The following is a 27,520-nucleotide window of genomic DNA, read 5'->3' as shown; positions in this document are numbered from 1 at the left end:
CAAGCGATTCTCCTGCCTCAGCCTCCTGAGTAGCTGGGACTACAGGCATGCACCACCACACCTGGCTAATTTTTGTATTCTTGGTAGAAACGGGCTTTCACCATGTTGGCCAGGCTGGTCTCGAACTCCTGACCTCAGGTGATCCGCTTGCCTTGGCCTCCCAAAGCGCTGGGATTACAGGCATGAGCCACCACACTTAGCCAGAGCTATTCTTTTTCACCACCATCAGTACACAAAACGTTTGCCTCACACTGCCCCACACGTACTGATATGGTGGGCATTCTGACCCCACCCACTTTCCTCTTGGTGATAATTCTCATTTAAGAAATACTTCCAATATTCTGAGACACTCTGGTTTAAGAAAAAGTGACATAACACAGCATGATGTATATGGATGGGTGTATTATTTAGGGCCCAGCCTAGAATCAGAAAATATTGGGTCTGAATCCCACCTGAGCCAATAGTAAGGTCTGTGACATTGGGCAAATTATTTAGCTCTGTAAGAGTCAAGGGTTTTTTTGTCTGCTTGTCTTTGATTTTTTTTTTGGTTTTTTATTTTATTTTATGTTATTGACATTGGGCTGAGATGAGAACTAAATGGAAAAATTGATGTAAAATGGCTAGCTCAGTGCCTGACTTATCATAAGCCCTAGAAAGCTTTCATGAGAATATTATATAACACATGGAATCTACATACTATATGCAATCTATACCATATTATATATATTTAGTGTATATTGCATATAACATAATCTATAGTGTATGCTGTATCATATATACCATATAATGTATATGTAAATATGTATAAGAGTCACAAAGTTTATATCAATAGCTATTATTTTTATTAACATAAACAGTCATTAACCCCTCCAGACAAATCAGAAATCATGGTGTTCAAGCTCAAGTTGGACTGCAAAAGAATTTTTTTTTTTTTTTTTTTTTTTTTTTGAGTCGGAGTCTCGCTCTGGCTCCTAGGCTGGAATGCAGTGGTGAGATCCCGGCTCACTGCAAGCTCCGCCTACCGGGTTCACGCCGTTCTCCAGCCTCAGCCTCCCGAATAGCTGGGACCACAGGCACCTGCCACCACGCCCGGCTAATTTTTTGTATTTTTACAAAAATTTAACATGGGGTTTCACCGTGTTAGCCAGGATGGTCTCGATCTCCTGACCTCGTGATCCGCCCGCCTTGGCCTCCCAAAGTGCTGGGATTACAGGTGTGAGCCAAGGCGCCCATCCGCAAAAGATTTTTAAGAAACAAACTAGAGGCTTACAAAAGAATTTACCAGGTAAGGATTTGCCAACACTGGGGGCAAAAATGACCGAGACACGTGACTGAAAAGCAGGGCGAGTAAACAGACTGTCCCTCCGCTCCTCCCTGACTGGTGGTAGTTTTGTATTGGATCAGGTTGAAAGGATTCCAGCCACTTTAAAACAATCAACAAAAGTCTCCAGCTTCTCTTCCTGAATTAGCAAAGCGAGTTCTACTCTTGCTGGCCGCGATGACTCTAGAAATTGTGTATGTTTGTCACTGGAGCTGCCTAGGACGCACCTTGGGGGAGGGGGGCAGTATTGGGGACGGTGGTTTCGAGCTCTGTGTGCCCCTCCTTTGCACAAGGTAGTCGGTGTACAAGAACAGAGACGGGCGGTGGACATACGGGAGGTGGCCCAGCCTGAATTCAAGCAACATGGGTGCAAGCCAAGCTCTCAAGCTTCATTTCCTAACTTCCTAAAGAAATAACAACAGCAACTAATTTTTATTGACTGTTGACTATGGACAAGGCTTCGTTGTTGCCGCTTTACGTGCATTAATTCATTTAATCTGCAAAACCACCAAACATGAAGCAGCAGGAAGGAAATTCTACAAACTCCCCTTCTTGCTCAAGTTAAGAAAGTCTCTTCTTCTGGTGCATTTCAGTAAGACTCAAATCCTCCCCACCCTGGGAGGCGCAGAAAGCCAAACTTCCTCCAAAATAAAGGAAAAAAAAAAAAAAAAAAAACACTTCAGTCCAGGCTGGGGGGATCTGGCTCCCCGGGCCCCTGGCAGACGCCAGCAGCTTTTCTGGGTCCGCACTCGTGGACCTCACCCGCCCGGCATCGCGATTGTGCAAGCGCAGGGCGGCAACTACGGCCGCCGCTGCCGGCTCCTGCCAGCCAGGGGAGGGCAGGGAGGCGCGTTCGGCGCAAACCCGGTGAACTCCGGGCTTCGCGTGCCTTCCCGGGGGTTATCTCCGGGGTGGAGTCTGCCGCCCCCACCCCACCTCCCGCGCCTGGCGAACAGAGCCCCGGTCACCTGAGGCCCGGATGCCCTCGCTCACCTCGCTGACTCCATCCTCCTTCCACCCCCATCCTCTGGGTCCTGCGTCCCTCGGAGCCTGGCCAGCCGGGGGCCACTCCGCCCTCCTCTGCGTGCTCATTGGCCACCCAGGGCATGCCCAGTCTCCATAAATGCATGGTCCCCGGACATAGGAACATGGAGAGGGACAGGAGGAAACGCGGCACCAGCAGCATCTCATCTACTCTCCTTGACACCTCCTCCCGGTGGCTCCAGCCAGACCCTAGAGGTCAGCCTTGCAGACCAACAGGAGGACTCCTAGCGTTCCCTTTTCAAGAGGTCCCCAGACCCCGGCTGCCCTCTTCCAGCGCCTGTGGCTAGCGCAAGGAGGCACCAGTGCTCTGAGGCTGTCGCGTGGTGCAGCGTCGAGCATCCTTGCCGAGGTCCTTTCTGCTGCCTGTCCCGCCTCACCCCGCTCCATCACACCAGCTGGCCCTCTTTGCCTCCCTTTCCCAGAATCTTTAAGCTCCGAATCCCACCAGCGCCTCCTACCAACCTCACCCCACCCCGTCCCTGTGCCTTCCCGCGCTCCGGTGTCCCCCGCTGCCATGAGCTCCCCCATCAGCAAGAGCCGCTCGCTTGCCGCCTTCCTGCAGCAGCTGCGCAGTTCGAGGCAGCCCCCGAGACCGGTGACATCTACCGCGTACTCGTCCCCTCAGCCGCGAGAGGTGCCAGTCTGCCCGCTGACAGCTGGTGGCGAGACTCAGAACGCGGCCGCCCTGCCGGGCCCCACCAGCTGGCCACTGCTGGGTAGCCTGCTGCAGATTCTCTGGAAAGGGGGGCTCAAGAAACAGCACGACACCCTGGTAAATACCTTTTCGCGCCCCTGACTCCCTTTCTCCTCCCTGTTCCGCCCTCCCAGCGGCGCTCCAAACCCTCCCCGACGTGCGCGGCGCACGGTGCGCTTCGGCGTCTGGGCAGTGAGGGACCCCGTTTCCCGAGGAGGAAGGAGGCGGGAGGAGGGAAAGCGCTTCGGCCACGGCGGAGGATGCGCGCTGACACCGCGCTGTGCCCGGCCCGCTGCAGGTGGAGTACCACAAGAAGTACGGCAAGATTTTCCGCATGAAGTTGGGTTCCTTTGAGTCGGTGCACCTGGGCTCGCCATGCCTGCTGGAAGCGCTGTACCGCACCGAGAGCGCGTACCCGCAGCGGCTGGAGATCAAACCGTGGAAGGCCTATCGCGATTACCGCAAAGAAGGTTACGGGCTGCTGATCCTGTGAGTCCAATCCGAGGGACCTGGGCATGCAGCCAGGCCTGATGAGCCTGACGGCGCTTGGAAATTGTGAAGAGGTGGAGTTAGAGTTCCCTGGGGTTGGATGCTTCTTATGTAGGGCGGATACCAAAGCCCCTCTCCGGTGCCATTGCAACCCTGAGCTCTTGTATAGATTAGAGTCGGTCCACGGAAAAGCTGTGCTGTGCACCGGGCACCTGCGTTCTCTCTGGCAACAGAGCAGGGCCACACCCTCCCATCAAAGAAAGGCCAAAACAGAGTTGTACAAACTGTGGTGTTCAGACTCTTGGGCAGGATGAGGTTCTGAAGTCAGCGTACCAGGCAAACATCTTATACAAACAAAATTGTCCTTTAAAATTCCCTGAAACACCTTGTAAGCTCAAGAGCCAGGAGTTAACCTCTTTTGCTTTTGACAGTGGCCTTTTCTGCAGAGGATTGCGGGGCATGCCTTATTTCTACTTGTAAAGGTGGAATAAGGAGGGATATCAAAGTTGTGTTTTAGGTCGATAAATGCTACAATGGGATGTGATTCTTCTGCTTTTTAGTTGTTAGCATTTAACAAGTTAGCACCTTTACCCCCAAATTGTAATGCCTAATAGTTATATTTTCCAGGATATAATGAGGAATTGAAAACCCTGTTAATGCACGGTGCATCACAGGCTGTGTGGTCTGCTGTGGGGCAGGTGCATACAAGTACACGTTCACAAAAGGCTTATTACTCCAGTGAATCTCTGGCTGTATGTTATCATTTGGAGGCAATAGTAAAATTCTAAATATGAGATATTTTGTAAATACGAAGCCCACACCAATTAGTCGAAAGAAGACAAGATTCTTTCCTCAAACAGGTCTGAGTTGCTGGTGATGGGGTGTTCACATGCCCCTTTTTACGGCTAGGAATTGGCCCCAGGCCTTCCAGCCCCACTCCCTGCAAGGACACCTCAAAACCCCTGAACCCAAATTATCTGGACTTCAACTTTCTGGTGCAGTCTTTGACTAGGTGCTTTTGCATCCTAGTGTCAAACTATTGTCAAAATACGATCACTATTTTATCCCAGATATTCTAATGATAATATTCTCTGGATATTTCTCGGCATGATTCTCAGTGTTTATTTGATTTTATGGTTCCTGAAGTTGCAGCTGGGGGTATTTCTGCATCTCCCTTCTTTTCTTTTCAATGTGCTCTAAATGTATTCCTGCTTCTCTCACAGGGAAGGGGAAGACTGGCAGCGGGTCCGGAGTGCCTTTCAAAAGAAACTAATGAAACCAGTGGAAGTGATGAAGCTGGACAACAAAATCAATGAGGTTTGTAGGCTGGGGCCAGCTTTCCTGGGGCTCTTGGGGACATAGGGATATTGGTGGAGCTTCAAGTGACCGCTACAAAATACAAAGGAAAAAAGCATGCAATTCGGGTGATTCAAAGGGGGGTCTTCTCTCTCTCTCCATTCCTTCCTACAACCTCCTCCCCACCAAACCCTTATTTCTCCCTCCTTCGCCCTCTTTTAAAGTCATATCACAAAGAGGGAGCAATGGGGAGCATGGACTTTGGTATTCTACAGCCCTGGATTTGAGCCCCAGCCTTCCACTCCCTGACTATGAGACCTGGCTATACCACTTACCTTCCCTAAGCCTCAGTTTCCCCATCTACAAAATGGGAGTAACAGTTCCTGCCGCACGGGTTTGCTGTGAGAGTTAAATGAGATACCCTTGTAAAGTTCTTAAGTAGTGATATTTGAGCTAGGTTTTGCAGGAGTCTGAAGGCAGAGAAGGTGGGGAAAGGCAGAGACAATAGCCTTCTGAAAACAGGGAGGCATGAAATGACATGGTGTGTTCAGAGACTCAGTCATTTAGTGTAGCTGACGTGAGGCTTTCTCTGAAATGATACTGGACAGGTCTTAACAATATTTTTGTATCATACTAAAGTATCTGGACATCGCCCCTTTGCCAGCACAGAGTCAAAGGGGGTTTTAAGCATATAGTAATCTCTTTCTACTTCTGTTCACTTTGGATGTTTATTTTGAACTGGATGTGTCCCCAGATGGGATCACATAGGTGAAGGATTGCAAACTCAGAACCTTCCAGGGGCCACGGGACTAATATAAAATAATAAGGCAGACCCAATAAAAATTTCAGGAAACGTGATAGTGCGCGCCCCTCCTAGGAGGGACAGCAGCCCCAGTTCCAGCAAATGATTGCCATGTCGGAACGCAGACCTCGTGTCTCCAAGTCTCGTAATTATTATTTACATTGTTAAACTAGTAGTGGTAAATCCACATGTTCATACGAAACCTCTTGATTTTTTAATGGTAACAAATTCAAAGAACTTTTAAATGCACTACGTGGGCAAATTAAACATGCAACGTAAGTCCACACATGTGGACTCTATGGTCACACCAGCGCATGGCAGGCTCCAGGATGGCAACTTATCAGCTCTGTGTGCATAAGTGAGTGACTTGGCCTCTTTAAGCCTCAGCTTTCTCATCTGTTACATGGGAAATGAGTAATGACAGTACCTACTACATCATGGGGTTGTGGGAGGATCAGCCAATACACTTTGTACAGTGTTTGGTACCATGTGGACCTCATTAAATGTGAGACATTCGTTATTGAAAACTCTGGTTTATGAAACTGGCATCCAAAGGCCTTATGTGACTGTCCCAAGGTCATAGACTACTTAGGGAAAGAGCTGCGTCCAGAATTGGTGGATCTTCTGGTTCCAAGTTCAACATTAACACAACCACCAACCAATAAAGAGACGTTTCCTTGCCCAGATGTGGAAAGGCACACCTCAGGATAGCTGCCTCATCACAGTCCTTGAGATGCTGGACCAACAGGGACGCTTGGCTGATTCCTTTGTGGTTTATTCCCCCATTCTGATTAGAAAAACAACAACAAAAAAAAAATGTTTTCCTCTTCATAAATTGCCAGAATTATTTTTAGATCAAAAGCTGAAACTTAAGCTTCAGGGTGGCTTCAAGAAATAACCCAGGACGAGGTCGCTAGGGGATGAGGTGGATTTCCAGGGAGAATATATAATTAGTGTGACTTCAGGATGAATAACATTATGGCCAATGAATATTCAATGTAGCAAGACCTGAAGTTAGCTCAGTGAGCTTTAAACTTCTGTTTTCCTTCAACGGCTTTAAAATGTGTCTTTTGCGGTTGTTTTCTTTGAAGGTCTTGGCTGATTTTATGGGCAGAATAGATGAGCTCTGTGATGAAAGAGGCCACATTGAAGACTTGTACAGCGAACTGAACAAATGGTCGTTTGAAAGTAAGTTGTTGTCATAGTCTTGCTCATTGATTTTGCAGGTGATTTTGCGGATAAAACACGGCTCTTTCGACAACCCTTGTAAACATGCATTATTGCTGCCTAGGGAAAGGCCAGAGCAGCCCTTTTAATGCTTCTTTTAGGTGCTTAAGTTATGCCTTGAACTATGGATTGTTTATGGAGTCATACAACGAACATTTGTTGAACATTTGCTGTGTGTCTGGCACTGTGCTAGGTACTAGGGATATGACAATGAACAAAACACATAACCTTCCTGCCCTTGGGGAGCTTCTATGCTAGACAAGGTGATAGTCAACAAGTAAACACATTTTCAAATACACTCTTCCAGGGAGTAAAGGAAAACAGAAAGGGAGTTAAGAAAGAGCATGGAAGGTCGGCACGGTGGCTCATGCCTGGAATCCCAGGACTCTGGGAGGCTGAGGTGGGCAGATCGCTTGAGGCCAGCCCAGGATTCTGAGACCAGCTTGGGCAACACAGCAAAAGCTTGTCTCTACAAAAAATACAAAAATTAGTCGGGGTTGGCGGCACATGCCTGCAGTCCCAGCTACTCAGGAGGCTGAGGTGGGAGGATTGCTTGACCCCGGGAGGTTGAAGCTTAAGTGAGCCATGATTGCACCACTGCATTACGGTCTGGGTGATGGTGTGAGACCCCGTCTCCAGAGAGAGAGAGAGATAGAGAGAGAGACAGACAGAGAAAGAAGGGAGGGAGGGAGGGAAGAAAGAAGGGAGGGAGGGAGGTAGGAAGGAAGGAAGGAAGGAAGGAAGGAAGGAAGGAAGGAAGGAAGGAAGGAAGGAGAGAAAGAAAAAGAGAAAGGAAAAAGAGAAGAAAGAAGAAAAGAAAGAAAGAAAGAACATGAAAGAATGAAAGAGGGGCAAGTCCTTTTTAGTAAGGAGACATTTGAGGTAAGTCCTAAAGGAAGGGAAGGAGCAAATCACGAGGGTACCCGTGGAGGACTGTTCCAGGCAGCAGAGACAGGAAGTGCAAATGCCGGGAGGGGGAAGCATGAGCACCGTGTTTGAGGAACTGCAAGGTGCTGGTGTGAGTGGATCACAATGAACAAGCCGGGAGGAAGGGGAGCCTGTGAGAGATGAGGTCAGAAAGAAGACAGGCGTCCAATAGGGCACAGCTCATAGGTCCTGGCAAGACTTTACTCCTCGTCTGACTCAGGTGGTGCAAGTGAGGGGGGGAGGACATGACCACTTTCTTCAAAGATTACTCTGGAAATAAAGGGCAGAGCTCACTGCCCATGGGGGTGCAGGCAGGAGAGCAGGCAGCTGTGATCAGGTGGGAGAGCGCCTGGCTGAGGACCTTCAGGGCTGTGGGAGAATCTGAGAGGGCCACCTAAGACGGACGTGGCCAGGGGTCACTTCACGGAGATGGTGCCCCTCAGCTAAGACCTGATGGTTGAGTAGTTCACCAGCTGAAAAGGGAGGAAGGAAGATGTCCCTACAGAAAAAGTGCAGAATGACAAGCATATCCTGTAACAGAGGCTGGGAGAGGGCCGGCAACCAGCTCATGGAGAGCTGTATGGGCAGGAGTTTGAATATGAGCCTGTAAGTAACTGGGAGCTGTGGATTGTATTCAGCAGCAGTGCGATATGGGCAGATTTGCTGGGAGGATCACTGTGGCTGCTGTTGGAAGAGAGAGAAGGAAAACCTATAACACTTCCATAAATTCAAGGTCAGAAATATGGCCATAAATAGATAAATATAAAAATACATAACTTTTTTATTACTTATTTGAGACAGACTCTCACTCTGCCCCCAGGCTTAAGTGCAGTGGTGTGATCTTGGCTCACTGCAACCTCCACCTCCTGGGTTCAAGCAATTCTCCTGCCTCAGACTCCTGAGTAGCTGGGACTACAGGTGCACGCCACCATGCTTGGCTGATTTTTGTATTTTTTAGTAGAGATGGGGTTTCACCATGTTGCCCAGGCTGGTCTCGAACACCTGACCTGTGATCCGCCTACCTCGGCCTTCCAAAGTGCTGGGATTACAGGCGTGAGACACCATGCCTGGCTAACTTTTGTGTTTTTTAGTAGAGATGGGGTTTTGCCACCAGTTAGTCTCAAACTCCTGAGCTCAGATGATGCTCCCGCCTTGACCTCTGAGAGTACGGGGATTACAGACATGAGCCATCGGGCCCCTCAGGGTAACTAATTATTTTTAAAGTTCATGTACCACCCAGAGCTGTCTCACATATTCCCAGTGGTGTACCTACCAACCACTGTGGAACACAAATATGGCAAAACCTTGAAAGGTTGGGAAGAAATGAGTAGAGTTTGGAAAACACAGATGTAGTTGGAAAAGTTGTATGTGGCTGCTGACTAAGCTAATTGACTCTCACTCCTCAGGTTTATGATTTTAGGCCGGTTGTTTACCTTTTTAATCCTAGTTTCCCACTTTATAAGTCAAGAGCCAATTATCCACCACTAAAAAGGTGGCTGCAGTAATCCTGTATAATTTTTTTTTCTAGACTATGTCACCAAGGCTAGGGTGCAGTGGCCAGTGTACGATCTTGGCTCACTGCAACCTCGGCCTCCTGGGCCCAAGAGATCCTCCCACCTCAGCCTCCAGAGTAACTGGAACTACAGGCACATGTAGCCATGCCTGGCTAATTTTTTATTTTTATTTTTTTGTAGAGACAGGATTTTGCCATGTTGCCCAGGCTGTTCTCGAACTCCTGGGCTCAAGCAATCTGCCTGCCCCAGCTTCCTAAAGTGTTGGGATTACAGATGTGAACCACTATGCTTGGCCCTGTGTCCTTTTTTTTTTAAAAAAAAAAAAAAAAAAAAAAAGCTTACAAGAGATAATTTTTAGGACAATGGGGAACATTTTAAAATGGGACACAGTCGATTTGTTATGGAATGGTTGCTAATGTTCTCAGGGATGTTAATGACATTGTGGTTATGTAGGAGAATGCTTTATTCTTAGGACATTACTGCTAAATATTTAATGGTGAAGTGTCCTGAGAGCTCAAAATTATTTTCAAATGGTTCAGCACACACAGCCACGTATACACTTGTATGCATACATACACACAAAGAGAAAGAAATGGCAGCAAGATGTTGATGAGTTCAGAGGATACAGGTATTCATTTTACCATTCCTTCAACTTTTCTGTAGGTAAAATGTTTTGAAATGAAGAGTTGAGAATTTTATTTTTAAAAAGGTTCCTTCTAAATAAGATGATGAAATGGAAGAAAAAATAAAACCCTATGTGAAGTGCTAGTCCAGTACCTGGCATGTAATGGGTGTTTAGAACATAATTATTCCCTTCCCTTCTCCTCCTCTGGTGAATGGCTTCCAATTCATTATGTCAGGCAGTAGAATCCAATAAGTGACTCTAAAAACACAGCTGAGGCCGGGCGCGGTGGCTCAAGCCTGTAATCCCAGCACTTTGGGAGGCCGAGACGGGCGGATCACAAGGTCAGCAGATCGAGACCATCCTGGTTAACACGGTGAAACCCCGTCTCTACTAAAAAATACAAAAAACTAGCCGGGCGAGGTGGCAGGCGCCTGTAGTCCCAGCTACTCGGGAGGCTGAGCCAGGAGAATGGCGTAAACCCGGGAGGCGGAGCTTGCAGTGAGCTGAGATCTGGCCACTGCACTCCAGCCTGGGCGACAGAGCTAGACTCTGTCTCCAAAAAAAAAAAAAAAAACACAGCTGAGTTAGAGGCATAGCGTAGACCTGACCCTGCGGCACCTTTGCTGGGGCCACTGGATCTCTTGTGTGACTTACATGACTCAGGACAGTGGATCTCTGATCAGCACGTTCTAAGGTGATGAGTCATTGGACCTGGAGATAATTTCTAGAAAAAGAGAGTGATTGTGTCCCCTTTCTCTCAGACTCTTTGCTTTTCCTCGATATTCTTGCACTGTTGCCTTTTCTCAGAAAATCCCACACTTTTAAGAGGCATGGAATTGAGTCTTTAACAGCCAGCTAAACATAGACTCCAGCATTGCTGTGATTGTGTAAAGTGATGATTATTTTAAATGACAGGTATCTGCCTCGTGTTATACGAGAAGAGATTTGGGCTTCTCCAGAAGAATGCAGGGGATGAAGCTATGAACTTCATCATGGCCATCAAAACAGTAAGCCGTCTCTTTAAGAGAGCCGTTTTCTTGATTGATGTTTTACAGATCGATTTTTACAGAACTTCACAGTGTTTCCCAAAAACTGGCATATACACGTATTTTATTTCTGTAGTTAAGTGTTCATTTTAATGTGCCTTATATATTTTAGTATATTGATGTGCATCTATGCAGCTGTCTTCAATGTTTTTGGCACCAGGGACCAGTTTCGTGGAAGACAAATTTTTCCGTGGATAGGGCAGGGTGGTGGGGTGGGGGAGGGAGCATAATTTAAGTGCATTACGTTTTACTGTGTACTTTATTTCTATTATTATTACATACTCACCATAATGTGGAATCAGTGGGAGCCCTGAGCTTGTTTTCCTGCAATGAGAAGGTCCCATCTGGGTGTGACGGGAGACAGTGACAGAAGGTCCCATCTGGCAGTGATGGGAGACAGTGACAGACCATCAGTCACTAGATTCTCCTAAGGAGTGTGGAACCCAGATCCCCCGCATAGGCAATTCACAGTAGGCTTCGCACTCCCGTAAAAATCTAACACAGCCATTGATCTGACGGGAGGCAGAGCCCAGGTGGTAATGTTGCTGGCCTGCTGATCACCTCCTGCTGTGCGGCCCAGTTCCTAACAGGCCACTGACCAGTATTGGTGCATGGCCTGGGGGTTGGGGACCCCTGCATATATGCCCGTAACATAAAGAAGCGCATTAAATCCATTATTTCTTTGATTAGGCAAGGTTAAAATAGCTATTTTAATTAAAGATCAGTTGATTTAAAATACTTTTTAAAAGGAACCCAAAATTTTTCAGATTGTACCGTTTTGAATAGTTTGGGTGGTGTGTAGATAGGATAAACACTGAAATTGGTTTGGAAATCACTGAAGCTTGGAAATTATTAGAAATTGAAGTGAATATGAAAGTTATCGTTTTTCCTCTTTTTTTGTTTACAACTCAGTCATTAGATTGCAATTTTTTATCAAACACATCCAGTGGAAAGTCATCCCCCACATTACCTTCAATATTGAAAGGAGGTGGAGGTGGGGTGTGGGCACTGCTCCCAGGACCAGTGCAGAGAGAGCCGGGGGCGTCCTTGTAATTCCAGCCTTTTAAAAAGTGCAGGGTGCTGTGGTTTAGAATGTTCTTCTTCCAGAACGAATGTTGTCTTTGAGAGACGGAGAATTCAGAATAAAAAGGTGCTTGCATTTCTCTCAGATGATGAGCACGTTTGGGAGAATGATGGTCACTCCAGTCGAGCTGCACAAGAGCCTCAACACCAAGGTCTGGCAGGACCACACTCTGGCCTGGGACACCATTTTCAAGTCAGGTAAAGGGCCGCCCTTCACATCCAGCCAGACCCAGCCCGGCATCCCTGTGTCTGGAGCTTCAGAGAGAAGGTCTGGAGTGATCTCCTGGGCCTCATCACCACGTTTAGGTTTTGCAAACACAGGTGTTTTGGGATTGCGCCGGCATACACAAATTCTAAGTAACAAGCTTTCTATAGTCTTCTTTGGGAATTAAGAGTGGTTAAAAGTAAAATCTGGCAGGGCACACTGGCTCCCCCGCATAATCCCAGCGCTTTGGGTGGCCCAGGCAAGCAGATCACTTGAGGCCAGGAGTTTGAGAGCAGCCCGGCCAACATGGTAAAACCCAGTCTCTACTACCAATACAAAAATTAGCTGGGAGTGGTGGCGGGCACCTGTAATCCCAGCTACTCAGGAGGCTGAGGCAGGAAAATTGCTTGAACCTGGGAGGCAGAGGTTGCAGGGAGCCTAGACTGCGCCACTGCACTCCAGCTTGGGAGACAGAGTAAGACTCCATCTCAAAAAAAGAAAAAGTAAAATTTATGGAGTCAGGGAACCCTGAGTTCAAGTTGAGCTCTGTCACTGGTTGTGGTGGCTTGGCCAAATGTGCAATCACCTTTTCATCTTCAGTTGCCTTGTCTCTAAAATGGACTAATAATAATAATAAATAATCATAATAATAAGAGTACCTACCTCAATGTAACTGTTTCTGGGTCTAATACAGATTATAGTTAACATAAAAACCTGGCATATCACAGAATCTCAGTGGACTAGAGCTGTTTCTGCTACATGACAAAGGGGAATATTTGATGCTAGGCATTGTTCACTTATACATTTATTTAATCCTCACAACACACCTATAAGGTAGGTCCTTTTGTTAGCCCTGAGAGGGGTACCTGAGACACATACAAGTTAGCAAACGTGGCCAGGCGCCGTGACTCATGTCTGTAATCCCAGCACTTTGGGAGGCCGAGGCGGGCGGATCACAAAGTCAGGAGATTGAGACCATCCTGGCTAACACAGTGAAACCCCGTCTCTACTAAAAATACAAAAAAAAAAAAAATACCTGAGAGTAGTGGCGGGCACCTGTAGTCCCAACTACTCTGGAAGCTGAGGCAGGAGAATGGCATGAACCTGGGAGGCGGAGCTTGCCATGAGCCGAGATCGCGCCACTGCATTCCAGCCTGGGCGACAGAGTGAGACTCCATCTCAAAAAAAAAAGAAGTTAGCAAACGTTCCCAAGATTGCATGCCAGGTGATGGCAAAGCCAAGGTTTGAAGCCAGACAGAGGGCTTCCTGGACTCGAACTAACTGCTGTGCCATATGTGATCACCATTATTATTACCATCTTCATTATTATAATAAGCCTGGTGGTTGTTTGCTTAATAGTGAGGAAGGTGCACGCCTACATTTTATGTTGTAAATATTAGAAATTTTTACCATTATTGTCAACATGGATGGACAGTGTACTTGTGCGTATGTGGGGTATGTGTGCTTAGTAATATCTGGGTCCAAGTTGGATTCTGAAAGTGAGCCCAAATCCTACCTTCTTTTACGCTTATTTCTCCCAAGATCTAAACTCTTACTACTCAAAACTATGACTGCAGCCCAGTGGCATCAGCATCACCTAGAAGCTTATTAGAAATGCAGAGTTCCAGGCCTACCCAAGCCCTGATTCAGATTCTGCATTTTGAGAAGATGCCTAGGTGATTCCTATCCACATTGAAGTTTGAGAAGCCTCACTCATGTGGGTATTGAAAAATCCTTGCAGACTTAACAAGAAGGCAATAATTAGTGTGTGTAACAAATTGTCAGTGTTCCTGAAAAGACTATTTAGATATTGCAAGAAGGATTTTGGACTGAGATTTTCTTTTGTGATTTTCCTCATCCTCATTTTCAGCTGACTTCCTCTCTTTCTTCTCTGCTCTAATAGTCAAATCTTGTGTTGACAACCGGTTAGAGAAGTACTCTCAGCAGCCTAGTGCAGATTTCCTTTGTGACATTTATCACCAGAATCGGCTTTCAAAGAAAGAATTGTATGCTGCTGTCACCGAGCTCCAGCTGGCTGCAGTGGAAACGGTAAGGGTGGGCTGGATTTGAGTTTGCTAAATGAACAGTCTGTACAATTTTTAGATGACAGATTTTAAATAGTAATTCATCTCATTCATGTCACCGGGATTCACTGAGCACCAACTTCACAAAAATGAAAAGTCTCATACTAGATGCCACTGTGCATCCGTGCATGGCCTTTTGTGCTTAAACACTGGGTAGGAGGAGACTTCGTGTGCCCCAGTGAAAAAAACCCAGAGTAGGATGTGACGAGTGCCATGAAGTCCACGCACGCTGCTGCGGGAGTTCAGGAGCAGTAAAGTTCCCTGCCCTGGCAAGATACGGAATCCAGATTTTTCAAAATTGGATGTATTTTGTTCGGTTGTACATGTTACCCCAAAGTGCCTAACTGTGGCTGTTACTTACTATAAAAAAAAAAAAAAAAAAAAAAGGGCATACTCTCTTTCAAGCCAATATTTTTATCGCTTAGAATTGTAAACAAAGTCCCAAAGAGTCTGGGACAAGTGGATTTTAACTGAAACGAAACAGCTCATTGTAAAGACCAAAATTCTGTCTCTGATGTGGCCGATAGTTCCTAGGGGATAGTAGATACTAAGTACAGACCAACCCTGCCATAGGCATTCAGGTAGGTTGAATTGACCTGGATACTGGTTTGAGCTGTGATGGGAGTGACGCACACCAACCTCCTCCTAAGTGCAACATTTACTTCATGCATCTTAAAGTTCCTAAGCAAAATGTAAAGCAGTTATTTTCCATGTGTTTCCCCTTCTGTGCTGTTTCTTGCCTGAGGTAAAGGTAGGTTTTCTATATCAGGAGATAGCGAGTTTCTCATCTCTCCTCATGCTCCAGAAGGCTGTTGAAAGTGGGAATCCATCCTCGCTCACTTTCCTATTGAACTACTTACCCTGGGAGGCTCCTTACAGCGGTGAAAGTAAAGTGTCACCCATTATTCTTTTATATTTTCAACTGGAATGTGACCTCTCTGAGAGCAATGGCTTAGGGTTATCCACTGCCGTGATTCCAGGACATAGAACAGTACCTGGCATCTAGTAGTGGCTGATAGATACTTGTTGAATAAATGAATTCAGGAACTACTGAGCGCCTACTGTATGCCTGGGACTGTTCCAGGTTCTTGAGAGACCACCATGAACCAGAGACAAGGGTTCCCACTCTCATGGAACTTGTATGCAAGTGGGGAAGACGGACAGTAGCCATGTAAACAAACAGATGTGGTCACTTTAGATAGTGGTATGGATTGCAGAGGACGCCATCAGGATGGTGTAATATAGAGGGGTGGAGATGATTAAAGGGGAGCCCTGTCTGAGAAAGCAGTACTGGAACTGACTCTGGAATGATGAGAAGAGCCAGCCACACAGAAAGACCTGGTGGAAGAGCACTGCAGGTAGAGGAAACAGCCCATGCAAAGGCCCTGGGGCAGAAAGAGGGATGGAGCTGGAGAACTAGCAAATGTGGTCAGAGCTGAGACTGGAGAATTGGATGAGCCTTGTTAGTCAGAGTCTTGTGAGCCCAGCCTGGGTAAGGCATTAGATTTGATTGCACCTGTGATGGGAAGCTCTTGCAGCATTTTAAACAAGGGAATCACCTGATCATTTATGTTTTTAAAAGTGGGCTCTGGCTGGTGGATGGAGAATGATGAACTTAGCCAAGAGAGTGGGTGCAGCAGGCCAGTCAGTGAGCTCGGTCTGTTCCACGGAGGTCAGTCCAGGACAGTTTGTGCCCCCGAGGTTTTCCAGGCCACTTCCCCTCAAGTCAGCTGCTGCAGCTTAGCCCCTGCAGTTTTCCCTACAGGCTCAGACTGTCTTACATGGCTTTGGTAAAAGCTACAGTTATCTGCCTTTTGGAAACTCTATTTGGTACTTGCGGTGAGGGACTCACTGATATGGTTAAATCCATTTCTTTTTTGGTCCTGGCTATTCTGAAAGTCACATTTGGAAAATCAGAGCCATTTGAAAGTGTATCTAATTTGATGGCTACACCCTCTTCCTGTTTTGTAAATTAGACTCTTACAATCATGGCGTCTATAGTTTATTTGCAGCCGAGGCTGCCAGTCCTCTGACATGAAGAAGCCTGCCTTGGAGGCATCTTCTTCCAAAAATAATAAATAACCATCGTCCCTGAATGGTCGTGCACTTTGCTCATTTGTGTGAGTGGCACATGGCACTTAGCAACAGCGCCTTCATGTCTGCAGAGGTGGACACAATGATCATTTTCAGGGAATATTTGGCTTAAGTTAGCGAAGTACGGCCTAAAAATAACTACATATGAATACTAGTGGTGAATATTATGTAGCTTAAAGCTACACTGGCTGTTTCCACCAATATTTTTTCTCCAGTCATTGCCTGTGCAGAGAAAATAAAAGATGCCACTTAAAAGGGCGTAGGCCTTTGTCAGAAACTGTAGCTGGAGTACTCAACTCAATGCTTGAATTTCTTATTTTGGTGTTGGCACCCTCGTATGAGGGCTCTTTACATGTGGTTGAAACCCCGAGTGTAGATAGTGCCTGTTTATTTTTGTGGTAACTTTTTAGGGTGTGGCCAAAGGAACTTTTAAATTTCAGAAATGCCGTTTCTTGTCCATTCCCACTATAACATTTTCTTAAAGCCTCTCATTAGCAACACCCTGAGGATCATCATCCCTCTCTGTTTACTCCATTTTTATATCAATGTTTTTTGTATCAAGCAACTTTTAATTAAATGTTTATTTTGAGATCATTGTAGATTCACATTCAGTTCTAAGAAAAAATAGAGCGGGATCCCTTGCATCCGTCATTTCCCCTAATAGTAACATCCTGTCTAACAAGAAAACGTTGTCACAATCCCAAAATTGGCATTGATTTAACCCGCTAATATTCTCATTTCACCAGTTTTACATGTACTCATTTGCGTTCGAACAACTATTGTGTCAAACCATATTTTAGGTCAGGCGCAGTGGCTAACACCTGTAATCCCAGCACTTTGGGAGGCCAAGGCGGGTGGATCACCTGAGGTCAGGAGTCCAAGACCAGCCTGGCCAACATGGTGAAACCCCATCTCTACTAAAAATACAAAAATTAGCCAGGCGTGGTGGTGGACGCCTGTACTCCCAGCTACTCAGGAGGCTGAGGCAGGAGAATCGCTTGAACTCGGGAGGCGGAGGTTGCAGTCAGCTGACCTGGTGCCACTGCACTCCAGCCTGGGCAAGAGTGAGACTCCATCGCAAAAACAAAACAAAACAAAACAAAACTGTATTTAAATGTTCTAAAGCAGCTGATTAAAGGATTATACTTTGGTTTCCTCAGTAATTAATTTAAAATATATCCTTAATTGATACGTTTTATGAAATAAATCTGCTTTTTTATATATTGGATTTGTCTCAAGGCATAGCTATAAGGACACATGAAGAAGCTTCACTAACATATTTGCAGAATAAGGTGGTAGGTATCACCTTTTTTCAGCTAATAGTGGTTTAATGCAGTTATTTACAAAAACTCAAGTTTATGTCCATTTGGCTTGCAGACAGCAAACAGTCTCATGTGGATTCTCTACAATTTATCCCGTAATCCAAAAGTGCAACAAAAGCTTTTTAAGGAAATTCAAAGTGTATTACCTGAGAATCAGGTGCCACGGGCAGAAGATTTGGGGACTATGCCATATTTGAAAGCCTGTCTGAAAGAATCTATGAGGTAAGAGCCTATCTCTGAGCCAATATAAATGTGTTAGACCACTGTTCTCTTAATTATGAAGCAAGGGGTCCCCTACTCATGGACAGCTTCCCCTAGCTAATTAGAAACAATTATCACACTGCAAAAAAATCTTTGGAGCCATATTTCTTTTCTGGCACTCATTTCCTAAATCATTTGGGCAAATTCTATTAAATCTTGGAAGGTCAGTGCCCTCCCCTTTAATTCGATAATCTTGCTACTCTAATGAACGCTATAAGCACTAATTAAGATAGGGGCATGATTGAAGGCTATGAGATGGAAGCTCACAAAAGAGCTATATTGTTATGTAATAGGACGTACAGACAGCTTTGGTTTTGAGCCTCCGGTATAAAACATTTTTTGGAAATTCTTTTCACATCCTTTTGGGAAAACAAAACTCACAACATTTTAGGATGAGAAGGATACTGTCAACTTTGTCAAGAGTACATAGGAGAAACAGAACAAACATCGCGCTTCAAGAGCTAGCATAGAAACATACAAATTGAAGTCTGGAGTGAAGTACGGAGAAAACCAATGTTAACAGTTTACTAAACACCCTTGCACTGGGGTTTTAACTGACTCAAGAAGATGAGAGGAACAAGAGATACAATTATTGAGAAGAAAAAGACAACTTCTTTAGGAAGATCTGTGATTATGCTGCCTTTCTGAGTATGCACTTGGGCTGCACTTATTTAATCCAATCTGCATTCCCACTGACACTTCAGAGAGAACTTAGACGGTGCTCGTGCTCACCTTGACATCTTTGATTTTATGTTTTCAGGCTTACGCCGAGTGTACCATTTACAACTCGGACTCTTGATAAGGCAACAGTTCTGGGTGAATATGCTTTACCCAAAGGAGTAAGTCGAATTTGTATATTCTACACCTTACAAAACCTTGGAAGATACACTTTGCAAATATTCGTCAGATCTCCCTAGACTTTGCACTGGAAAATATTCATTTTGGAAATACAGAGATGGTAGTGAATGTTGCATAGTATAGAATTAGAATTAATGGCTATGGAGACAGAGACCTGGATTCAGTCTCACCTTTATCTGTGTTGTCTTGAGTGAGTTACATAATCTCTGTGAGCCTCAACTTCATCCGTAAAAGGGGTTTAATAACAGAATCTGCCGCGCGGGATTGTTGTGAGTGTGGTGTACAATTTTAAAGCCCTTTATCTATTTATTACCTGGCACATTTTAAGCGCTCCATGCATATTGGCAATCATCATTATTATACATTTGTGGATTTGGCTTTTGATTTGTAAGGTGACAACTTTTGTAAATGTTGTCATTCAAAGGTATCTTCTGGTTATTTTAAATACTATGTGTTTCTGTGTGTTTTTAGACAGTGCTGATGCTAAATACCCAGGTGCTGGGATCCGATGAAGACAATTTTGAAGATTCAAGTCAGTTTAGACCTGAACGTTGGCTTCAGGAGAAGGAAAAAATTAATCCCTTTGCGCATCTTCCATTTGGCATTGGAAAAAGAATGTGCATTGGTCGCCGATTAGCTGAGCTTCAGCTGCATTTGGCTCTTTGTTGGGTAAAACCTTTACCGGTTTCTGCAATTATGTTCTGTGCTATTTCACAAGGCAGAAGAAGAGAGGGGTAATTCTGTTTTTGTGTGCATGCGCATTGCAGATTGTCCGCAAATATGACATCCAGGCCACAGACAACGAGCCTGTTGAGATGCTACACTCAGGCACCCTGGTGCCCAGCCGGGAGCTCCCCATCGTGTTTTTCCAGCGATAAGATGGCTCAGGTGAGCATCTAGGCGATTCCTTATCCTCTGCAAGGTAGGGAGAATGACGAGGGATGAGCTATGCTGGGAAGTCAGCCAGGCTGGGGTTTGAATCCCAGCTCACCTCTAATTTGCTGGGTGACCTTGAGCAGTTCCCTAAACTCTCTGCTTCCTTTTTTTTTTTTTTTAATTTGTAAAATGATGACCCAAAGAGTGTGTATCACAAAAATTTAATGTGAATACCAAATACTTATTCCTGAGCCTGGCATCAATTCAGTGTTCAGTAAATGCTAGCAGCTGTTCATGGTTTTTGCATGTGAATAGTAAGGCTTGGCAAACTTTTTCTGTGAAGGGCCAGTTGGCAAATACTTTAGGTTTTGTGGACCAAACAGTCTTTGTCACATCCTCTTAATACTACCTTGGAGCATGAAAGCAGCCACAGACAGTTTGTAAACTAATGAGTGGGCTGATGTTCTAGCTTTCTATTGCTCCCACCGCAAATTACTAAAATTTAGTGAGTTAAACGACACAGATCTATTATCTTACAGTTCTGTAGATCAGAAGTCTGATGAGGCTCTTCCAGGCTAAAAGTATCGTGTCGTCGGGGCTCTTTCTGGAGGTTCTAGAGGAGGATCTATTCTCTTGCTAGTTTGGGTTGTTGGCAGAATTTAATTCTTCATGGTTACAGGACTGATGTGTTTATTTTTTTTGCTGCTGTCAGCTGAAGGCTATACTCAACTTTGAGAAATTTCCCATATTCCTTGGTTCATGAAACCTTCCCCATCTAAAGCCAGTAGCAATGGTCGGTTGAGTCCCTCTCATGCTTTGAATCTCTCTTTCTTCTTATATGGCTTCTGTCTGACAAGATATTATCCAGGATCATGTCTCCCACCTCAAAGTTCATAAATTTAATTTCATCTGGAAAGCCCTTTTTTTCATATAAAGTAGGATATTCACATGTTCCAAGGATTAGAGCAGTCACATTTTAGGAGGACCGTTATTCTGCCTACAAAGGCTGTGTTCCGATAAATTTTACAAAACACGAGTGGTAGACTTTATTTAGCCCTAGGGTCTAGGTTTGTGTTATGAAATGACTTGTACGATAAGTGTATGTATTTATCAGCCTGTATTGAACACAATAGAATATTTTTTCTGCAGTATGCCATTCAATGCTTTTTCTTACAGTAGAGGAGTTCTCATGTTCCCTCCACAACTTTTGCCATATCCATATACCAACCAACTGCTATTTATTTCAATACTTACTGAGTTATTTCCTTTAAATTAACATAAGCCTAATACTATATGTTGGCCTTGTGCTGAGTAATAATTTCCTTAATGAAATTAAGAGTTAGTAAGTCTAGTTATGTTCTCCTAATAGGCATTAAAATGAATTCAAAACTATTGAAGTGATCAAAAGTTAGCCTAAGAAAGCTCTTTTTTTTTTTTTTTTTTTTTGAGACAGAGTCTCACACTGTCCCCCAGGCTGGAGTGCAGTGGCGCAATCTCGGCTCACTGCAACCTCCGCCTCCCAGGTTCACACTATTCTTCTGCCTCAGCCTCCCGAGTAGCTGGGATTACAGGCGCCCACCACCATGCCCGGCTAACTTTTTGTATTTTTAGTAGAGATGGGGTTTCATTATGTTGTCCAGACTGGTCTCGAATCCTGACCTCGTGATCCACCCGCCTTGGCCTCCCAAAGTGCTGGGATTACAAGCGTGAGCCACCACCCCCGGTGGTGGAACTAAGACATTTGTAACATATGGCTTTAGAGAGTGACATGTCAGCATTTAAACCCAGATTCTATCATTTTGTTCTGTTAGCAGCGCCTCCTGGGATTTGCCTGGAGAGAAAATACTGTTTGCCAGTGGCAAGTTCAGGAGCATTTGCTAATTGGTAGATTATTTAGAGAAACATGCAATTACAGATAAAATTTCTGAACAAGGCCCAAATGAATACATTATTATTCCTCTACCAAGTGTCTGATGCTGTTATGAAATTTGTCCAATTCTGAGCATCCCAACCAACAGAACTGAATCAAGTAGGGTAAGGAAAGTGTTCTAGCTTAGTGGTGAGACCCCAGTCTTCAGCCAAGACAGCGTGCATGTTTATCACAGTAAGCTGCACCTTTGGTAAAAGCCCATGGCAATTTAAGTTTTAGCATTTTTTTTTTTTGGCTAATAATTTGTCTTGTTTAAATACATTTTTTTGATATATAATTACGGTGTACCTTTTTTTTTTTCAGATTTTTTTTTTAACCAAGACCAAAACAGCCATTTCGACTTTTCTGCAAAAATGGTGCTTACGGCTTCTGCATTACCGGAACGCAAACTTCAAAAGCCCACATCATACAATAGCTTATAAAGAATATTTAGGCCCAGGTGTTGATATTTTTTCTTCTGCAAAATTGTTCCAGAAGCTATACTGTCTTTCTAGACCGTGGTATTTGTTAACGTCATAGCCAACTCAGGGAAGCGGACTGAGTGCTGGGATTCAAGGCATTCTACAGGGTTCACTGCTGGTTTACACTTCACCTGCATCAGCGCCATCCTCAGGTGCTTAGAATGGCCTGGGAGCCTGTTCTCTCTCGCATCTTCCATGACATGAAAGGGAGAGGTTACGAACCGTTTCAGCCCCTGGCTGCCACATTCACTGTCTGAATCTTTAATTCCCAAGAATAAGTTTACATTTCACAATGAAAGACCTACAACAGCTAAATTTTCTGGGGCTGGGAGTAATACTGACAATCCATTTACTGTAGCTCTGCTTTAATGTACTACTTAGGGAAATGCCTGCTTAATAATGGAAGCCAAGCTAAATGATCGTTAAAGTGATCAAGCCTCCCATGAAATTGCGTTCTTCCTGAATTGAAATAGAAACATTATTGGGAAACTAGAGAACACCTCTATTTTTAAAAGGACTTTAATGAAGTCAGACATCTTATAAGACTAGTGATTCACTGGGGCATAATTTTGTTAGAGGACCTTAAAATTCTTTATTTTTTTAATGTGATTCCTTTATGACATTAGGGTAAGGATGAAGCAACAATTTTTAAATTGTGTATGTGCATATGAAGCACAGACGTGCGTGTGTGTGTGTCTGTGTGTTTGTCTGTGTATGTGTGTGTGTTCTAATGGTAATTTGCCTCAGTCATTTTTTTTAATATTTGCAGTACTTGATTTAGGGTCTGTGGTGGAGGGCAATGTTTCGAAGTTTAGTCACAGCTTTAAAATATTCAATGTGACTTTAATATTATAAAATGATTTCCCATGCCATAATTTTTCTATTAAATAGGACAATTATAAAGCATGCAAAAGTTAGAGATCTGCTATATAACATTTGTTTTGTGATTTGAACTCCTAGGAACAATATGATTTCATAAATGTAAAATGCAGAGAAATGCATGTAATACTTGTAAGACTTAAAAATTGTGTTTACAGATGGTTTATTTGTGCATATTTTTACTACTGCTTTTCCTAAATGCATACTGTATATAATTCTGTATATTTGATAAATATTTCTTCCTACATTATGTTTTTAGAATGTTTCAGAAATATACATTTATGTCTTTATATTGTAATAAATGTGTACCTATCTAGGTATATGCTTTCTCTCTGCTGTGAAATTATTTTTAGAATTATAAATTCACATGTCTTGTCAGATTTCATCTGTATGCCTTCAAATTCTCTGAAAGTAAAAATAAAAGTTTTTAAATATTTGAGAGACTTCCTCTCTTTATTGCCTTTGTTACAGCAAAATAAAAACAAATTCAAACTTTATTTTACTGGTAAAAAATTTTCTTATATGGCCTATAAGCCCTATATCACAAAATTTACCCTTAGATAAATCTAGACTTTAATAGCGGTTTTACTGAAAGTGTATTCTTGGAACTGCAAAATAACTTGCCAATTTTTTGCTGCTTAAATATTTCTCAAGTCCAGTTACTTCTATTTCTACCCCCTTTCCAATCACACAGTCAACCACACGCTGGTTATGTGATTGGAAGTGGGGTAGAATGGCCTGGGAGCCTGTTCTCTGTCGCATCTTCCATGACATGAAAGGGAGGCTGGCACTTGTTAGTCAGGTAGAGGTTACGAACCGTTTCAGCCCCTGCCTACCACATTCAGTGCTTGAATCTTTAATTTCCAAGAATAAGTTTACGTTTCACCATGAAAGACCTACAACAGGCAAATCTTCCGTGGCTGGGAATAATACTGACAATCTCTTGCCTGGACCACTAATATCTCTAGCCTCTGCAGGAGCTCCCAGCTGATCTCAGTCCTCTCTTGCTTCCTTCTCCTCTGTTCTTTGCACACTTGCCTTATTGGTGTTTTCAAAACCCAAACCTGATCGTATCTCATCCTGCCTCTGGGGCTTCCCCAGTTCCTCTTACGTAAAGATCCAATTCTGCAATCCGCACTTCCAGGCCCTGTCAACTGAGGTCCCACTGATTCCCCAGGCCTCAGCCCACATCGTCCACCCCCAGAGGCCTCTGGACCCAGGCCACAGTGGCTTCTGCCAGTTTCTGCTGTTCCTTAAATGCTGGCAAGAGGGTTCCTCCCGCCGCCACCTTCCGCACACGCTCTTTCTCTGCCTGTTCTTCTCCTACACACCATCTAGGTCCATCCAGCTTTCACTTCCTGAAGGAAATCTTCCTTGATGACTTAGATCCCACAGGGGCTGTCCCCGGCACCGAGATTCATTAGGGTTGTGATTCCCGAGGAGACCTGTGCGACGGTGGGGACAGCAGGATGGGGAAGGGAAAGAAGCCAAACAAGCGTGTGGTTTTGAATGAAGTTCCAGCCCCAGCCTGATCCCTGGGGAACTCTGGAGTGTACACTGCAGCTCAGTTTGTTCTCCTTGTGCCCAGGGAGCGGGGCTTCCACAATCCTTCAAATTAGGCTGCACCTTGGGGTATAAACTGCCAGATACTTCTAGACTTTACATACCCAGGCAAAATGGCTACAGTGGCCAGAAGGTAGTCTTTAAAGAAGGCTGCAGGCTCCATGAGGAGCAAACCATGAAAAACCTGGGCGAAGGGCACAAAGACTGGCAAAAGGGTGTGAGGAGCACAGGGTGGAGCAAGGACCATGTCTGCTACCCCTCACCTCCCTGAGCAGGTTGCCTAGAACTGACACTGACATGGACACTGACATGGCCAATGTGGCCATGATGGTAATAATATTTACTGACTGCTCTTGCTGCCTCAGTCTCTCTTCTAAGCACTTGCTACATATGAATTCACAAATCCTTGTCACTGCCCTGTAAGTAGATGTGATCATTCTTCCTATTTCACACCTGGGGAAACTGAGGCACAGAGGTGCTCAGTAATCCCCTTAGAATCACAATTGGTACATAGGGAAGTCAAGATTCCAAGATAGATTGGTTCCCGGCCCTGTGGGATGCACGTCATGTACCGCTCCTACATAGCTCACCACAATAGCAAGTTTATATGCATTTCTGTGATTATTTGATTGACATTTCCTCCCCTTGTTCTTCCCCAGCCCATGTACTAGGATATAGACAGCATAAGAGCAGGGATATGTTTATTTCAGTTTGCCCCTGTATCCATGATGCTTGGCTTACAGATCTTAATAGGCACTCATTAAATATTTCCTTTTACCTGGTTGTCCTAGTTGTAATGTTTACAACCGCCATTTGTGGTAACCAATAAAGCTAGGCAAATTTCCCAGGACTCATGCATGCCAAGTTGTAAAACCTCCTCTCCAAGGTCTTCTAGATTACCATGTCATACAGTGCCTGTCCCTCGGTAAATGCTTAGTGACTCAGGGCCGTTGTGATCGTCATCAGTAACACAGCTGCTCAGTGCTCATAGCTTATTATGACACCTTTCCAGTCCCTATTCTGTCTCCCTCAAGGCTGGCTCCATATTTTAGCTTTGACAAAATTTCCAGGGATATTTGTGGGAAACCAGTATATAATGATACATATGGAATTCAGTCCAATTGGCTTTTGTGATGTTCAAATAATTTTTGAGAGAGAGAGGAAGGGAAAAATAAAAAGAGAGAAAGGAAAAAAAATGAAGGAGGAAATGGAGAGAGCAAAGGAATTCCACAACGTTTGTAGCAGGGATTCTGCAGACCAAGTACTGCTGCCCTGGGGAGTAGGAATTATTTGTGGGGAAACTACTTACGCAGGGGATGGAGTGAGGTTGCATCATATGCACACTCAACCCAGGCACATCCAACCATCCATGCTTGGAGTGGAAAGATGACTATGGAAGGATGTAGCCCAGGTGATTCCAACATCCTCGCTCAATGAGAACAGCACGATGGGAAATGAGATCCACCTCTTGCCTTATTTCTCATGTACATCTCAAAATGTGAGCTCCTGATGCCCTTGGTGTGGTTCCAGTATCTGAGGACGTGCTTTTTTCACTTGACATGGCCCCTAGACATAAGCCAACTACTTCAGGTTGCTTTCACCCACTAGAGCAGAAAACTGTTCCAACACTGGAAGGAATCCTATGTGGATTAAAACTCATTTATGCCTAGTGTTCCATTAGTGGAACTCTAAGCTTGTGGGAGCTATTGATAGCCTACTGCTCAAGATCATCGCCAAGGTCTGATTTTTCACAAAAAAAATTTGCAACTTCTGGCATAAATGGGTTAATAAGAGATGAAACTCTGTGTTTATGCTGTACTTTACAGATAATTGAAGGGATGTAAAGTTTACTGTAACTCTAAGAAATTTTTACTCTGCTTGCTTAACTTTCAAACCTAAATCCCCAATGCATTTTCTTGCCAATGAAACACCTGTGAGTTCCACACCCTTAAACTTCATGCTGATATAGGAGGAAAATCCTAGGTTTTATTTTATTTTATTTTTTGAGATGGAATTTCACTCTTTCACCCAGGCTGAAGTGAAGCAGCGTGATCTCAGCTCACTGCAAACTCCACCCCCCAGGTTCAAGCAATTCTCCTGCCTCAGCCTCCCAAGTAGTGGGATTATAAGCATCTGCCACCATGCCCAGATAATTTTAGTAGAGATGGTTTTTTGCCATGTTGGCCACGCTGGTCTCGAACTCTTGACCTCAGGTAATCCACCTGCCTCGGCCTCCCAAAGTACTGGAATTACAGGCGTGAGCCACCGTGCCCGACCCAAAAAAACCTAGGTTTTAAAGTTGTTAACCTCACCAGGTTTTAATTCTAGAGGAGCCATTTCCCAGCTGTGTGACATGGAGAGCTTACTTAACCTCTCTGAGCCTTAGCTATTCAATGGACACTAACACACCCGATGCACAAGTGTTCTCATGGAGATTAGAAAATTTGAAATGTACCTAACTCAGTGCTGAGCACAGAGCAGGGATGGTGTCAGAACCCTTATTTCTCGATCAAAGAGGCAAAAGTCAAACAGCTCCCTTTACGGGGCAGAACCTGTCAAAAGAAATGTTCTGGGCCCAAATGGGAAAAATGGGAGACAATTACACCATCATGGAAATACAAACACAATCAGTTTTACCTATTTGTGGAGCAGACCCTAAGAGACTTATGGGAAATTAGAGTTTTTTAAGTGAAAGCAAGTTTATTAGGAAAGTAAAGGAATAAAGAATGGTTACTCCACAGGGAGAACAATGGAGTGGCATGGGCTGCTTGATTAAGTATACTTATAGTTATTTCTTGATTATATGCTAAACAAGGGGTGGACTATTCATGAGTTTTCCAGGAAAGGGGTGGGTAATTCCCAGAACTGAGAGTTCCTCCCCCTTTTAGATCATATAGGGTAACTTCCTGACGTTGCCAT

General features: G+C 44.5%; 1 protein-coding gene across 2 annotated transcripts; it reads left to right on the top strand.

Moving 5' to 3' along the window:
• Positions 1-2,476: 2,476 nt before the first annotated feature.
• Positions 2,477-23,474, top strand: LOC105538302 (1,25-dihydroxyvitamin D(3) 24-hydroxylase, mitochondrial). Of its 2 annotated transcripts, XM_011978125.1 has the most exons (12): positions 2,477-3,137; positions 3,358-3,548; positions 4,772-4,865; positions 6,738-6,834; positions 10,855-10,946; positions 12,155-12,266; positions 14,177-14,322; positions 17,829-17,995; positions 18,795-18,873; positions 19,364-19,561; positions 19,660-19,780; positions 22,193-23,474. In XM_011978125.1, exons 1-11 carry the CDS (start codon positions 2,880-2,882, stop codon positions 19,768-19,770), a joined length of 1,545 nt encoding a protein of 514 aa, XP_011833515.1. In that variant the 5' UTR covers positions 2,477-2,879; the 3' UTR covers positions 19,771-19,780; positions 22,193-23,474. The 2 variants fall into 2 exon arrangements, with proteins under 2 accessions (XP_011833515.1, XP_011833517.1); XM_011978127.1 differs by lacking the exon at positions 19,364-19,561.
• Positions 23,475-27,520: the final 4,046 nt, after the last annotated feature.

This window comes from Mandrillus leucophaeus, unplaced genomic scaffold, assembly GCF_000951045.1.
Source record: "Mandrillus leucophaeus isolate KB7577 unplaced genomic scaffold, Mleu.le_1.0 Scaffold19, whole genome shotgun sequence".
NCBI lineage: Eukaryota > Metazoa > Chordata > Mammalia > Primates > Cercopithecidae > Mandrillus > Mandrillus leucophaeus.
The sequence above is the reverse complement of the archived record's forward strand: the minus strand, read 5'-3'. Positions and strand labels throughout refer to the sequence as shown.